The 15,582-nt window shown below is 40.7% G+C and overlaps 1 protein-coding gene across 6 annotated transcripts in view; it reads left to right on the top strand.

Annotated features, from left to right (window-relative positions):
- LOC121293889 (T-lymphoma invasion and metastasis-inducing protein 2-like) overlaps positions 1-15,582 on the top strand; it is a 385,212-nt gene that overhangs the window by 315,867 nt on the left and 53,763 nt on the right. For all 6 annotated transcript variants that reach the window (XM_041217341.1, XM_041217335.1, XM_041217350.1 and 3 more), the window contains 2 exons: positions 4,573-4,752; positions 13,685-13,753. In XM_041217341.1, the coding sequence (XP_041073275.1) occupies positions 4,573-4,752; positions 13,685-13,753 (249 nt within the window). The remainder of the gene's footprint in view (positions 1-4,572; positions 4,753-13,684; positions 13,754-15,582) is intronic.

The raw sequence follows: 15,582 nt of genomic DNA, 5'->3' as shown, positions 1-15,582 counted from the left end.
AACTGACTGCAAGGCTTCACTCAAATGGCTACTCTTAATGTGTGAGCCTGGAGATTAAGTACAAATGAGCTACTTGACTATGGCATTGCAGCTAAATCTTATCCTGCCTGCATTCAGTATTGAGATATATACACTTTCCAACAGGAATTACTGGATGTCAATAGGAATTGTTTCCCCTCTTGTTAGCTATGGATTGCTGAGGTTAATTATTGCCCTGTAGCTTCTGCCATTCCTGTTATCAGCTACAGATGGGGAATTGCTGATCTTATTGTTTGGTCGTGCCGTTACCACTGGGCAACTGATGGAGCTATACGTGTAATACTACAAGTGTTAAGGGCTCCAACACAGAAATCTGTAGCTCTTTCATGTCCAATGATTTGCCTGATAAAGTCCATGCAATGGCTAGCACTGTGGTGGCTAATAAATACCTATACAGTAGGTTAGTTATATTTCATTGACCACTAAGTTTTAGTAATATATATAGTTCCTTCAATAATTAATGTTGAATTAAAAAACAAGCATACATCGGTTTTTTGAGTTGGTGGTCTCATTGGGGACTTGCAGATTTTTTGTCCTCTCCATTCTAACACCTGGAGCTGACAAAAAAGCTACATTGCCAACCATGATCTCAAAATTGTCTGTAATTATGGCTGTTTGTACATAATGCTGCTGTGCTCCCAACTCCTGGCAGACGATGCATCAGAAAGTAGGTTTAAATAATAGTGCTCGGCAAAGCTTTGCAGCATCCTGCAGGCATTTTGTATTCTGATCCAAAGGAAAGTTAGTAGTGGACAACATGTAGTCTCTGTGCAGGCATAAGCACCTACCTGCCTTGTAATACGACAGTGCTCATGATAAATGTACCAGGGGTCAAAATATTTTTTTTGAAGGCTGTTCTTGAGATTTGCTGGAGGGCTATCTTTTGACTTTTGGGGCTACTTTTTGGTTTTCAGGGGCTCTTTTTTCATTCTCACTAACTCCTTTGTTAGGTGATGCAGTCAAGTAGTAATATTACCTTTTGTATTTGTGGTGTTTTTGGACTCATGCAGAAGAAGAATTAGAAAAATTAATCAATAATTATGACCCCTCCATTAAACTTAAAGGTACAACAGAGGAGGAATGCATTAATTTCCTAGATTTAAAGTATTTAAATTGGCACAAGAAAACAACAGGCATAAGTTAATAACAAAAAGTTTTTTTGAAATAACTGACACACAATTCTACACACAAAAAGCCATCACCCTGATCACACTATCCACAGACTGGTAAGGTCATAGCTAATGCGTTTTTGTTGTATATACACAAAGCTGAAAGATTCTAATCAGTCAGTTACTACCCCTTTTACTGCATTTCAGATCATAATCTCAGAATTAAATTTAGCAATTGATCTAGCATTGATGTTGATCTAGCACCAATTGCTGTTTGCAGAAGAGAATTCCAAACTTCTACCACCCTTGTGTGTAGAAGTGTTTCCTAATTACAGTCCTGAAAGATCTGGTTCTTACTTTTAGATTATACTCCCTACTCCAAGAATCTGCTAAATTAATTGATCGTTTACCTCATTATATTTCCTTCATTACAACAGTAACTACACTTCCAAAGCATTTCATTGACAGTAAACCACTTAGGGATTCCCCGAGATCCTGAAAAGCAGGACAAAAAAGGAAGTTGTTCATTACTGTTTGAGGGCTTGGTATATTCACAATGGTTGCATGTTTGTCTCTAAAACAGACCCTGCACCTCAAGTAATTCACAATATATGAAACACTTTGAGATGTGATAACACACAAATGCAAATCTAACTTGTGAAATAAAACTGTTCAGTACTAAATTATCCAATTAACACAGTATTCATTACAATAGCATCCATTACACTTTTTCCCATGCAGTAGCACTAGCTCCCAAACTTGAACAGCCTTAAGTCAGAGACTCCACATTAATTTGCAAGGAACTCATTACCTCAGTGACTTCATGCTTTCCTGACGCTAGCTGAGTACTCCTTTGTTGACAGGTTAAAACAGTTCCCCCTCCAACACAGCCTCTCCCTTCCTTTGCAGTCTCTCCATTTGCTGTAGCCATTCCATCACTGCATCTCCCACTATAGCTGCTTCCTTGCCACCAACCCCCCACCCCATATAGCCACCTTCTTGCTGCCTCTCCCCCAGACCTCAGGCTGAGTACCGCAACTCACCTTCTTACTGCTCGCCCCCTCTCCAATCATAGGCTCCTTGTCTCCAGTGTTTGTTGCTGATAGGCTCACTAGCCTATCAGCAGCAAGCGTGGGAGAGAAACAGCTTGTGGTTGGAGGAGCAGCTCCTTATTGAATCTGTCAGTTCCACATATGGGGGGTGACTTTTCTCTGAATGGTCGCCCTTTGATTGAATTTTCCCATGCCTTTTGGGGACGTTCAGGGACAAATTCGCCCACTGCCCCATGTATTTTGAACAGTGGTGTATACCTATGACTATCTGATACTGTGTTTCAAAAGGAACTAGAGCATGTGATGTGCATCAAGAGAGGAGTGGTGAAAAATAGTAAGGCAAGATGGAGGAACATCCATAGAACATTGCATATTAAAAAATTAAATTCAGGATAAATGGGCTTAATTTCATACCCTAATTATTATAACTAACCCAGTTGACTGAACTGAGAGACATTTTTAAGAATATTATTTCTTTCTGTTCCTTTCTCTAATTGATACTAAAGACTCGTGCCACAAATCTAATTGTTATTGCAATGATCACCTGGGGGAGAATTTTCTCCCCGTCAGGCAGGCCAGTTGGGAGCGGGCGGGCGTGGAGCTGATTGCTGCCTGCGATCAGCTGTGTGTTGCCATTTTGTGTGAGCGGGCCAATTAAGGCCTACCCAGCGTGACGCGCGCCTGGAAGCGCTCCCTGTGTGGGTGTGCGAAAGAGCGCAGAAGGAGATTAATTTCATAATGTGAATTTCAAATAAAGAAGCTGAAAAATCATTTACACATGTCCCCTCATGTGACAGCATCCCATGAGCTGGGACATGTTTTTCAAATGTTCCAAAAATATTTATTATATTTATACACCCTTCATGAAACCTTAACCCACCCTTGGTTGAGGTTTCATGAAAAATGCGAAGGCCGTCTGGGTTCTTTGCCTGCTCGCTAACCTTAAGGTTGGACGGACAGCTTTCTCAATTGCCTTAATTGTTTGATTAATGGCCTTAACAGGCCTTTGACAGTTCAGCGGGCTCGCAGCCAACACCAGCGCACGCCTGGCGAATGGAAGATCAAAATAACAGACGCATGCCCGACGTCACCATGCGTCATTTTACACGTCGGCGTGTGGGGCCCGCCCCCACACGCCAAACAGAAAATTATGCCCTGCAGTTTTCTTCAGGTGAGACAGACCTGTAACACTGCTGGGGGTGGTAGCAAGATTTCTTCTGTTAGCTATTTGTACCAAAGTTGAAACATAGTCAAAATATTCCTGTTTAGTGCATGGAGGAAATCTTCCCTCAGCCCATAATATTTAACTCTGCTTTGATTCACTAATTTTTCATATTACATCTGCTATGTTATTGGGTATTCAGTGGAACACACGCCTAACTGTGATGCACAAAAGGCTCGACTCTCAAGGGCACTGTTGATTCAGGGTGTGGTGTGCATCTGTTAGTTTCTCTCTACACAGCACTGAACGCATTTTATTGTCTTTGTCTATGAAGTACAGGACAGTGACAAACTAATGTGGATATTTAGAGGCTGGGGTCCAATTCTCACCCAGGTATTTATTTGAATATTTGTTACAGTGAAGGCAATGGGTTCAAGGTATTAAAAAGCAAAGAAAATTATAAATTATTTCATCTTTGTGAAAACAATTTAAAGTTAAAGAGAATATAATGGAGATTAATGGCTGCAACTCACCTATGTTTGACCTAGGAAGTTTTAAGATCACCTTTACATTTTGTACATAATGCCAGTTTTAAAACTATGCAAAAATAATTGCAGTCAGTTAATTAAGAGAAATATTAATTTTATTCACTGAAAAGTTTTTTTATTGAGCAATGGATTTTCACTGAAATAAATCATGAGCTGGTCCAAAGCCAAGAATTTTTTTCCTTTTTCTTCTCTCTGCTCTTCTCCTGCGTTCTCTACTGAAGATGTTGACTCTTTGATTAAACTTCCAGATGTAATGCATTCACTATTTATGCAACAATTTTAAACGGCGCGTTGGCAAGACTTTCCACAGCAAAATGGGTCACAGTTGCGCTAGACTTCCATCTCAGCTGCACACCTTCACTTTCAACAAAGGTTTTTGAATAATAGTCAGAAACAAGGACTGCTGGCTGCTTTCCCTTGAATCCACACCGGCTTGGATCACCTAACTTAGCAAAATTCAGACATCAGCCCTCCGCATTCTAAGACCATGGTCAAATACCTTAAACTATTCTTCTTTTGCCATTGGTATTAAATAGTAAATTTCTCTTCAGTGATCTAATATTCTATATAGTTTTCAGTTCATCTAATGCAATAATAGAATAGTTCAGTTAACTTGTCAGTTAGTTGACTTTGTTTACTATCCCTTTTCTCCCCTCCCATAGAGTGCAGAGCAGGTTTCTACATTCTGTCGAAGTTTATATGAACTGCAACCGTCAGATATGGATGGACAGAAGGAGAGCCTTGATCAACATCTGAGGCCACTAGCACGACACCTCTCTGGTGCAGAGAGACTTCGGAAAGTTATCCATGAACTAATAGACACAGAGAAGTCCTATGTGAAGGTATGTATGAAAGTTAAATTAATGGTGTGCATGTATTCTTATGAATGAAATTAAGCTTTATAAAATGGATGGCTCATACTTTATCATTAAATAAGAAATTTGCCAACTTCTTAACTTGTCTCCCTCTTCATGTTATGTCGCTGACTCTTGCTAAGGAATGCTTCCACAGCTACCTTCAAGCATCTCATCCATAGTATATACTGTCGGTAGGCAGCTGGCTGATTCTATTTGGATCTAACGTTCATCATGTGCTTTCCAGCTGGAGTCCCTGGTTAATAATCAGGAATGGAAACCATGGTTGTTCTTTCAACACCATAATCCTGGTGTTTTGAAGCCAATTGTAGTCTCCCAGTTGGCACCCCAATTAGGCAGACTGTGTGTGAACACTGTGGTTGGTGTTTCTTAGTGCTACACTCACTAAACCACCAGGAAGTCTCAAATAAATAACTGTTCTCCCATCCCAATAAATGCCACAGTTTTACTGAAGTGCTACAATTTAAAATAATTGCTTGGAGTCGCCTTTCCCAACATTAATTACATTTATCTTTTCTATGTCCTGACTTTTGAAAGTTCCTGACTTTGAAAGTTAAGATCTTAAAGGCAGAATACCCTAGTCATTGTTTCCTCCACTGCTGCTGAGTCTACCATTTTGAGGGGGAAGGAGACATGATCTAATCCAATATAATTGATGGTTCAGGCGATTTGGAATTTGGTGCCATTTTTATGTTGCAAACATTTTGGAGCCACTTAATTATGTGCCAACTGAAAGTTGCTGTATATTTGCAAAATGAATTGCAATGACATGGACAGAAGGTATTGGAGCACCACAGAGAATCCGTTCATGGGCCTGATTTCTAACTGAACTCATGATGTCCGCTCACTCTGCTCACTCAAAGTACAATTAAGGACCGACTGAGGCCTTGGGCAAAGGTCACCCAGCTGCCTTTATTAATGGTGTATTTTGGGCTCATCACCGTGAAATGTTAGAGCTAGGAATATGGAGCAATTTACATTGCAGGGTCCTGGTGTCAGACTCAAGCACTTTAAATATGGTTCAGTTGAATGTACAATGAGGCTTCCTTTACCCTGGCCCAACAATGTGACACCAACTTCATAATAGTCATCCCCAGTCAGTGTGCTATTTTTCCATTTCCCAAGCCATCATGCTGTGTTCTGTGAGATTGTAATTTTGCTTTTAATTAGGACATGTTTTTGTTGTGGGAACTGCATTAATTGGCCAGGCTAACTGGCTTATGACGCCCACGATATGGCAAACAGAAAGCACGCATACATTTCTAGCTGGGACTGCACCGCACACCATATTGGAAAGGAAAGAATAGATGCCTTTACCCACACCTGAGGCTAACATTGGATCCTTTGCATATACAAATAAACATTTCCAAAATTGGTTTCCCCTCAGGCAGCCAGCACCATTGCAGGCTGCACAGGATAAACCAGCCCTAGGGATTCCCTGCAACAAAGAATGAGTAATTTAACTGAACGTGGTGCTGGGAGGAGCAGAGCATGAGTGTTCTCCCCCTCCTCAGATTCAAGGAAGCATTTGTTGCTGTAACTGTGACCATCGATTCATGATCTCTGCTGTTCCTAATCCTCAGTGCTTCCCTTCCCATATTCCTTCACTCATCCTGGCCTCCCCTGCCAATCGCCCCCCTCTTCCAACCGCCCTGATTAGCTCTCCATGATTTATCAACCTTTGGACCCTTGTGATGCTAGCAGTGCCTGGTATAACACTAGCAGACTTTGATGCCACATCAGCTTTTTTATAATGAGGTCCAATATCTGGGTACCTCAGACTTCTTCATTTAAGTGCAGGGAATGTGCCCTGTGACACCCACCCACCCACATTTCTGGGCCCCAGCCTATTTCCCGCACCTCCCTTTGTAGATAGAATTCCCATTTCACTTTTCACTATTCTACTGCCTACCTTGCGTTCCCAGTTAAATAACTCAATTGCTGTGTGAAATATCACCTGACTGTAGAAATCTGTTCACGTTACAAAAACTTCCAATACCCAAAAAGGCACAGGTGATGTGCTCATGAGACCTGGACAAATGCTGAGAAAACAATTGGCATCATAAGTATCTGCTGCTAAGCAGGTAGATCGAGAGGAGCCTGTATGTGGAGAAGCTCCATTTGTTGGGAGTAGCACTGGTTTAGTGGCCTCTGCTGGCTCACGTAACCTCACTGGAGTCTCTTTCACTATAACATATACAGATTAATTTAACTGAATCCACTTTCTTGCTCTCTGATCTCTACTTTAGATTGCTAATTTTCTACAGATTCAGATTTTGCAGCCTGTACCCATTATACTTGTACAATTTGAGGGCATTATTTCATGGAGTCATTTAATAGGTTGGTCTGCTTGGATCATGGCTGCGTTAACCACAACATTGTGACTGTTATTGGTCTGAGCAACATGCATAAATTCTGAGACAGTAATTGTGCTGATAGCCCGTGGCACAAGTACTCACCTGTCAGTGGTTGCCTGAAATTGACACTGTTGCTTCGCAACCAGCCAGTAGAACCCGTGGTGCAAATCTCCTGAGGATTTAAGACGTCATTTAAAAGTCAACATATCTAGGGAAGTAATTTAATTCCATCAGCACATGACCTGAATTGGGGCAGCCCTCTTTGTAAACCTTGAGAGGATTACATTAAGTTACTGTAAAGGTTATACTGATCACTGCAGGGCTGAGCTATAAAAACATGAAATTCTTTCTCACTTGTAAAAGTCTCAATAATGCAAGATAAAGCTGAACAATATATTTCTTGCTATTATTGAGCATTTATTAGGGTCTGTGCGTATCCTCAGTACTGAAGAGCTAAGTTCTGGAGTTGTTAAGTATAAGCTCCATTGGCTACAGTGAAATAATTCTTCAGTCCAGGATAACCCCACTATCGCTACACTTTAGGGGCAGAAACCCCAGGGTTGGATAAATTGGGAGTGAGCCCACCCCCACTTAGCCTGCTTATTCCGCAGCCATTTAACGGCCATCAGGTCATCTGGCTTGAGATGGGATTTCCCTCCCCATTGAGGAAGGAAGTCCCGCCTCGGAGAGCTGTGGGCTAATCAAATGGCCAGCAGCTCTCTGGTCCCAGCAGGGCTGTGGGGAGCAGTGGCCACTGCTGGGACCGCACCCATTCCCAGAGAGAAGCGAGCGGCGATGGACCTAGACTTTCAAATTAAGTCCGAGGTCTTGTCTGGGCTAGTTGGCTGGCCCAGGGGACCGGGTGGGAACACTGCAGTGGACAGGGAAAGGGGCAGTGAACGCAGAGTGGGAAGACCTTGGGGGAGGGGATGTGTCCTCCCATGGACATGGGGGCTCAAAAAGGAGATGCCACCCCTTTGACAGGATTCTAGCCCAAGCAGTGAACGCTGCTGGGCTGCACACTTGGCCTTTGCCACCGCCATGCCCCTTAAGGGCCTCAATTGGCCCATGTGCAGGTGGACCTCCGGACACCACCTCCGCCACTGATAAAATTGCAGTGGTGGTGGGCAGGTTGGTATTCATGCATGACCTCCAGTTTTACAGCCCCTCCGGCTTGCCAACCCACCCCAGTGGGGGCTACAAAATCCAGTTGCATATTTTCACCCCATAACATGCAGAAAGCAAGGTCCCTGCAGATCACAATTTAAATAGGGTAAAATATATCAATTGTATACAGGGAAATGTGTGTAATTTTAGAAATGTTTTCTTTCAACTTTTTTTATTTTACACATAAACAATCTTGCAGCAAGTATAACATTAATGGTATCAGGATAACCATAATGAATCCTATAACAAGCACACAAATAGGGTACATAAGGAAATAAAATAAAACCATTGCTGATCATCAAACTGCAAGTAGAAGGAAAACATCATAATTAATTGGGATAATAATGAATGACCAAGTCCCATGTGGTCAGCCTTTTACAGTGGATTTTATATCTGACCGAGCATCATATTGTACAGGTTGCATGACATAAAATGTGATAGCGGCATAGAAGTCAAAAATATATAGATGCTCATCTGTACATTTGTTTTTTGCTTCTCAACCACTGACCAAATCCTATAAATATAAAAATTGGCTGACGTGAGATTTAAAGTCAAGAGGAAGAATTCTAAAGGGCAACTTTGCAAGTATCATGAAAGAGAGAAAAATTAAGGAGAAGTACATTATTCATGGAGCCAGCACCATGAGTGTGGGAATAAAGAAGACCAGCTGAATCAAGTTTTTATTAAATCCTATTGATCTCAGAGCCCTCTTCATCAACTCAATTTAAAGTTGCCTCAACATCTAAGGAGAAAAGCAAAATTGTGTTGAGCAAAGTAGTAGTGATGAATAATATAACTAACCAAGCATTTATTTTTATGCCGTTGGGATGCCTATGTTGAAGGCACCATTATGTCCAAGGCACTATACAAATATGGGTTGGCCTGTGAGCGTCGCCATTCACCTGGAAAGGAATTGGGCAATCATTATGCATTTAGAAAAAGAGAACCAGCTTCCAGCGACAACCTCTTGTCCAAGTTTGAAAATCTAGTTGTCTGGGTCAACTACACAGCTTTGACATCACTTGTGGTCTCCTCTAGTGAGGTGAGGGAGGGGAAATCCAAGATCCAGCTCATTCTACTTGAGCAACTTGAACTCTGCAACATGCCATTCATTCTTGTCAAAGACAATATAACCTAAAGCATGTAGACTGAAATAAAAAAAAAACTGAACTCAGATGATATGCTGTAAGACAAATACGGAAGAAGAATATCCACAATGAATCTCAAATAATCTTGACCATCTGCTTTTCCTGCAAATCATTTAATCGCAAATAGTTTGGTTTCTCATCCTCATAACCGCTCAACTTAAAACTTATCAAAAGAGGCTGATTCCTTCCTAATGCCAGTTACAAAGAGTGCCGGTTATGCTTTCAGGTTTATGCTGACATCCTTGTTCTGATATTTTTGACCTGCAGAACTCTCAGAATCCCAAGGCTTTTTATTATTTTTCAAGGAAATGTCTGGTAATATACAATTTCCACATCAACCTATTGACATTAAATCACTTTTTTTGCAATAAAACTTTCAGTATCATGAACTGAGTATAAAATTGGACCTGAGCTTGTGCATGTCATTTGTATAAATATTTTCTTGCTATTTCCTGCTGATCAGCTGTGATTGTAGTGATTGTATTGCATTGGTTAATCATCAGTGCAAACATCATCACTCATCAACTATACAGGACACTTTTATTTTTGCCGGCACTCTTGCTTATACCAGAAGTCCTCAAACAGTAGATATTTAAAAACATCTGGGCATAGATATAAGGCTGAATTCTGATTGCAGGATTCAGATGATGATTATAAACAGCTTGAGTTTACTGTTGTGGTTTGACATCTAGACCCCACTGTGAAATCAGTAACTTGATAGCATGCATGGCTATCCATTATTCTCATGTCACCATGCTCAGCTGTCTGGTTTTCTCCACATTACAACTGTGTGGTCAGTTTCACTGTCATTTTCCTTCAATTTTTTTAATATGGGTTTTCTCTTCATAATTTTCCCTTTTTTTTTTCGTTTATGTTGTGGCTACCTCTGGTTTCATTTCTCATGTGTGACCCTTTTCATGGATTGTTTCTTTTTTTCTGTTCATTTTCTTGTTTTCTCTTTGCCTCATGAAATTTTCAATCTCTGTCTTTGGTTTTGCTCTCATATTTCAAAATTGAAAGACATCCATATTCATATTTCTTAAAAATTCAGTAGTCTGTGCCTAATTTGTTTTTCACTTAATCCCTCACAGCAGGATTTTCCTTCCCCTGTGAGTCATCACCATGACTACCTTCTGCTCTCCGGGTCTCTGAGTCTTAGCTCATTGCCTGAGATTTTTAAACCAGGGCTCTAGGAAAAAGAATGCAATATATTTGACTTTTGCTGAAAAAAGAGACACATCTAAGCTTTTTGTCTTGCACTCATCAGGACACGCATAATAATACCAATATAAGGGGGGAAACAGCAATTTATACTGTATGTGAAGAGACTGCTGATTGGTTGGCAAGTGGCGTTGCCATAGAGAATGCACCATTGATGGTGACTGACAGCTGCCAAGCATTGTTTGAAATTTAAACCAGGCAGCTTGAACCTGATTGGTCATGGCATTGCCCCGAGGAATGAGTCAGCCAATGGCTGTCACTTCTTTTGTTTTGCTGAAACAGGCGTATGTGTATGTACATATTCTTTCTGTCTCCAATGAACAGGGCCCTCTGTATTAATATATGTAGCTTCCAGTACATGCAAATGTGCCACATTGCGAGCCTAACTGACAATTTAAATTGGTTGTCAGCGTAATTCTGAACAGACTAAGGATTATTTAGCAAATATTTTCCATTTGTGGGATCACATCTAATGTTGGACACTGTGTTATGAGTTTTGCAAGCACGGGCTGGTTGGGTACAGACTATATCCTGCCTATTGTGAACAGTGGCTGGGACATGCTATTTGATACGATCTGCTAGCCTTTGAGACGTACGGCCTACATACCTAGCATCACACTGGCACTGAAATTCATGCACCACATTACTTTGTGTGATAGGCAGAACATCTTTTTGGTTTGATGGCAGCATCCTGTTAGTGGCGAATATCACTCATGTTGCTACTGCATAGAAGCAGCATGAATCAGCTACATATATTAATACACAGGATCGTGTTCTTTGCAGACAGAAAGAACATGTACATAGACTGCGCCTGTTTCAGCTAAACAAAATAAGTGACAGCCTTTCGCTGACTCATTCCTTGGGTCAATACCTTGACCAATCATGGTCAAGCTACATGGTTTAAATTTCAATGCTTGGCTGTTAACTGTCAGTCATCAGCAGTGGTGCATTCTCCATGGCAATACCATGCCAACCAACCAGCACTCTCTTCACATACAGTATAAATTGTTGTTTTCCCCCTTACATTGGTATTCTTGAGTGTCCTGATGAGCGCAAGACGAAAAGCTTAAAGACATGTCTCTTTTCTCAGCAATACTCAAGTTCTGTACTACCAAACGACTATTTATATTTGACTTCTCCATATTTAATTGCTCTGCTAACTTCCTGCCCATTGGTAAAAACATGCTGCAGAACTACTCTTTTTGTTTCATTTTGTGCAAAGTTCTTGTCAAGTATTTCAATGCAATGAAAATAAGTCACTTTGCTACCCATCTTCACTCTTTACCAGTTGCTGTGGAAATTAATGTTTGGACGTTGGCCTGGGGCGACTTGCCTTGCCCTCAAATCTGCACTCTTTTATGCTCTGGAAAGTATTCACTTTCCCTGGTGACCAAACAGATGCCAAGAACTCTCAGCTTGACTGAGCAAATGTGGAAGTTACTAACTGCTTCAATGGACAATGTGCTAATACATTAACACAGAAAATAGTTACACAGAAACACCATTTCTTTGAATATAAATTAGTGCATGAGTGTTTAGAGCAAATGAGTATTTTAGGAACTGTAATTCTAACTTTTAAAGATGTTCACTTCTTGAACTCATCAAAGTGATGGATGTTAATGTCAAATAGAACTTCATGTATCCTGTGTTAGCATCAAGAACCTGAATGTTGTATCTAGTAGTCAGATGTGGAATCAAGCTTCCTCTGCTCAATAAAGAAACCTCAGCTCCCTACTTCAGAAGAACGTTACTACTGTATCAGTATGGCATTTTCCACACCAGTCATTCTATGGGCTTATGAATGAAATTGCAAAATTAGAGCATATTTGTGGTTTTGGTCAAATCTGTATAAGACCCTTGCACCAAGCATACAAAGGAGTCTTTCATCCCCTCAGCCTGGCTAGATTTGAACCTACTGCGCTAGTGTCCAAATTCGCTTTGATTCTGTACTGAAAACCTTGAGAGTATATTGATAGTTGTTGAAAAACATAAAATCCAAAGACCATTGAAAATGTTTTACCTTTCAGTTTGCCTATTTTTCTCAGTTTCAAGATGCAGAAGCATCTTTATTAGTGTTTATTCCAATTACAGTAACATGATTAAATTTTCCAGCTATCTCACATTTTTGATGTTTTGATAATTTCCTAGTGTCAAACTTACCCTTTTTCTGTGCTCATCCAGGTAAGAAACGTTAGTGTTCCAGAAAGGAACTATACAGGGTATCAGTAGTAAGCTTTCTCAGTTCAGTTAGTACAGGCAAATGCAAGGTGAAGACCCCTTTTCTCTACCCTATTATGCTTTGCTCCAAACTTCAGATGAGTGCCCCAGTTATAGCAATGTTATTCTTTTACCATTTCCAATACCAACCATCCTATGTCGTCTTTGAGGAAGATTGGCAATTAGGGACTCTTTTATGTGGAGACCCAAGCCCCACAAGGAACTGAATTAACACTGTCGAACCTCATCTCACGTAGGATCCTCGGATCCAGAGGACAGAGACTTTCATCCCATCAGTTTGAGTTGGTCCTGAAACCAAGTCCCAGTGATGTCAAAACTGGTTTCCTATAGTGTGAAACGTTTTGATTTTGATATATGGAGACAGAATATTCATAGATGACAGTGCCCTTTGAAGACTTAAATGATATTTCAGCACCCAAATTAAAATAGAATCAATTTACATTTTTGTTTAGAGATGTGTACTGTGGATGCATACTGTAGAATTCTCTAACGTAACCAATATACCTTCTGTAATCATCATGGGAGGAAATGCTTCTTTACATAACTATTAGGCAAGGACAGTGGATTTTAGCATTGAGGGTTGAACAGTTATTGTTTCAGTATTATATAGTAAGTAAAAATGAATCCTGCAGCCTGTTAAGGTATTTAAAGGGATGATGCAGTGAAGTACTCAGTAATGGTGAATTTAATGCAAAATCAGTTAACTTAAAGCTTATATGTTGAACAAGGGTTTCAGTATTCTTGGATAATGTCATCTATCTTTTGTAGGATCTAAGCTGTCTATTTGAAGTATATCTGGATCCTCTACAAAATGAGATTTTCCTAACACAGGATGAGGTATGACGCCTGAATGTTAATTTATTTTCAGAACTCTTGTGATGTAATTTAAGGCCGATGCTTCTGTTGTTCACGGCAACTGTTATTATATGCTAATGTTTCTCTCTCTCTACTTCAAATCTACTGTCATTGTCCCTCTCTTCAAAAAACCAACCCTTCATCCCATTTACCTTGCTGACTACCACCCCACCTCCGTTTCCTCTCAAGTCCTTGAACATGATGTTGCCATCCAAATTCATGCTCGTCTTTCCTGCAGCACTGTTTGAATCCATCCAGTCAGGTTTCTGCTCCTGTCGGCACCGACTCTTATCAAAGTTACAAATGACATCCAGGTGACCATGACAAAAGCAAACTATCCCTCCACATCCTTCTTGACCTGTCTGCAGCCTTTGACACAGATCATTAGACTATCTTGCTCCAGCACCTCTTCATTACAATCACATTAATTTTGATGACACTCACCTGGTTGCATTCTTAACTATCTAATTGTAGCCAGAGAATCACCTGCAATGGCTTCTCTTCCTGATGCCACACAGCTACCTCTGCTGCCCCCCCAAGGATCTATCCTTTCTGTTTCTCATATACATGCTGCCATTGGCAACATCATCTGAAAACACAGCATTGAACACTGCTGCTAAATTATAGCAGTGCTTGTCTGACACCCAGTACTGGATGAGCAGTAATTTCCTCCAGTTAAACATTGAGGATGCCAAATCCATTGTCTTTGGTTCCTGCTACAACTCTGCTCCTGTGTTACTGACTTCATCTCTCTCCCTGTAAACCACCTGAGACAGAACCAAAATGTTCACAACTTTAGTCTCACAGGTGACCCTGAATTGAAATTCTGAACACACATCCATGCCATCACGAAGACCACAATTTCTGACACTGCCACTGATCCTGCCACAGCCACTACTTAGCCCATCTGCTGCTAAAACGCTCATCCATGCCTTTATTACCTATAGTCTTGACTATTCCAAAGCTCTCCAGGCTGGCCCCACACATTCTACCCTGCACAAACTTGAGATGATCCAAATCTCTGCTTGCTCTAAGTCCCATTCATCCATCATACCTGTGCTCGCTGACCTACTTTGGTTCCGGCTCAAGCAATGCCTTGATTTTAAGTGTTTCAAATACCTCCATGACCTCACCTATCCTTATATTTCTTTAATCTCCTCCAGCCCCACAACCCTGCAAGCCATCTGCACCTATGCAATTCTGGCCTCTTTAGCATTCCCGATTTTAGTTACTCCTGCGTTGGTTGTCATGCCGTGAGCTTCCCTAAGCTCTAATTCTCTCCCTCAAACTCTCTATTTTTCTACCTCTCCTTCCACCTTCAAGATGCTCCTTAAAATCCATTTCTTTGTTTTGGCAATCTGCTCTAGTTTCGCCATATGTGGCTCGTTGTCAAATCTTGCTTTATAACACTCTTGTGAAGCATCTTAAGACGTTTTATTACATTAAAGGTGGTATATAAATACAAGTTGTTGTTGTAATATAAGTTACTCGAGTACAGGGCCTGTCAGCTCAGATTTTGTTGCTGATTCTCAGCTGTCACTATGCCCTGGAGCTGAGGACCTTTTCCCACAGGTATTTGCATACGTGCACAGAAGCCTGAATGACGGTTGTATTTAAATGTTGAGAGGAAACTTGATTGCATCCCGTTTCTCAAAATTGAATATGTCAAAAAGTCCATGAAAATTTTATTAGAGGAATGCTTAGGATCTTTTTAATTGAATTCACACCTGGCCGCAGTTACAAAGCAGTAACTATGAAGCCAAACAAGGCAAAAGGTAACTTTGCCTGAATATATTCCAGTGACATTTTGC

The sequence above is a fragment of the Carcharodon carcharias genome, chromosome 2 (assembly GCF_017639515.1).
Source record: "Carcharodon carcharias isolate sCarCar2 chromosome 2, sCarCar2.pri, whole genome shotgun sequence".
NCBI lineage: Eukaryota > Metazoa > Chordata > Chondrichthyes > Lamniformes > Lamnidae > Carcharodon > Carcharodon carcharias.
Note: the sequence above shows the minus strand (reverse complement) of the source record. Positions and strands in the feature narration are given on the sequence as shown.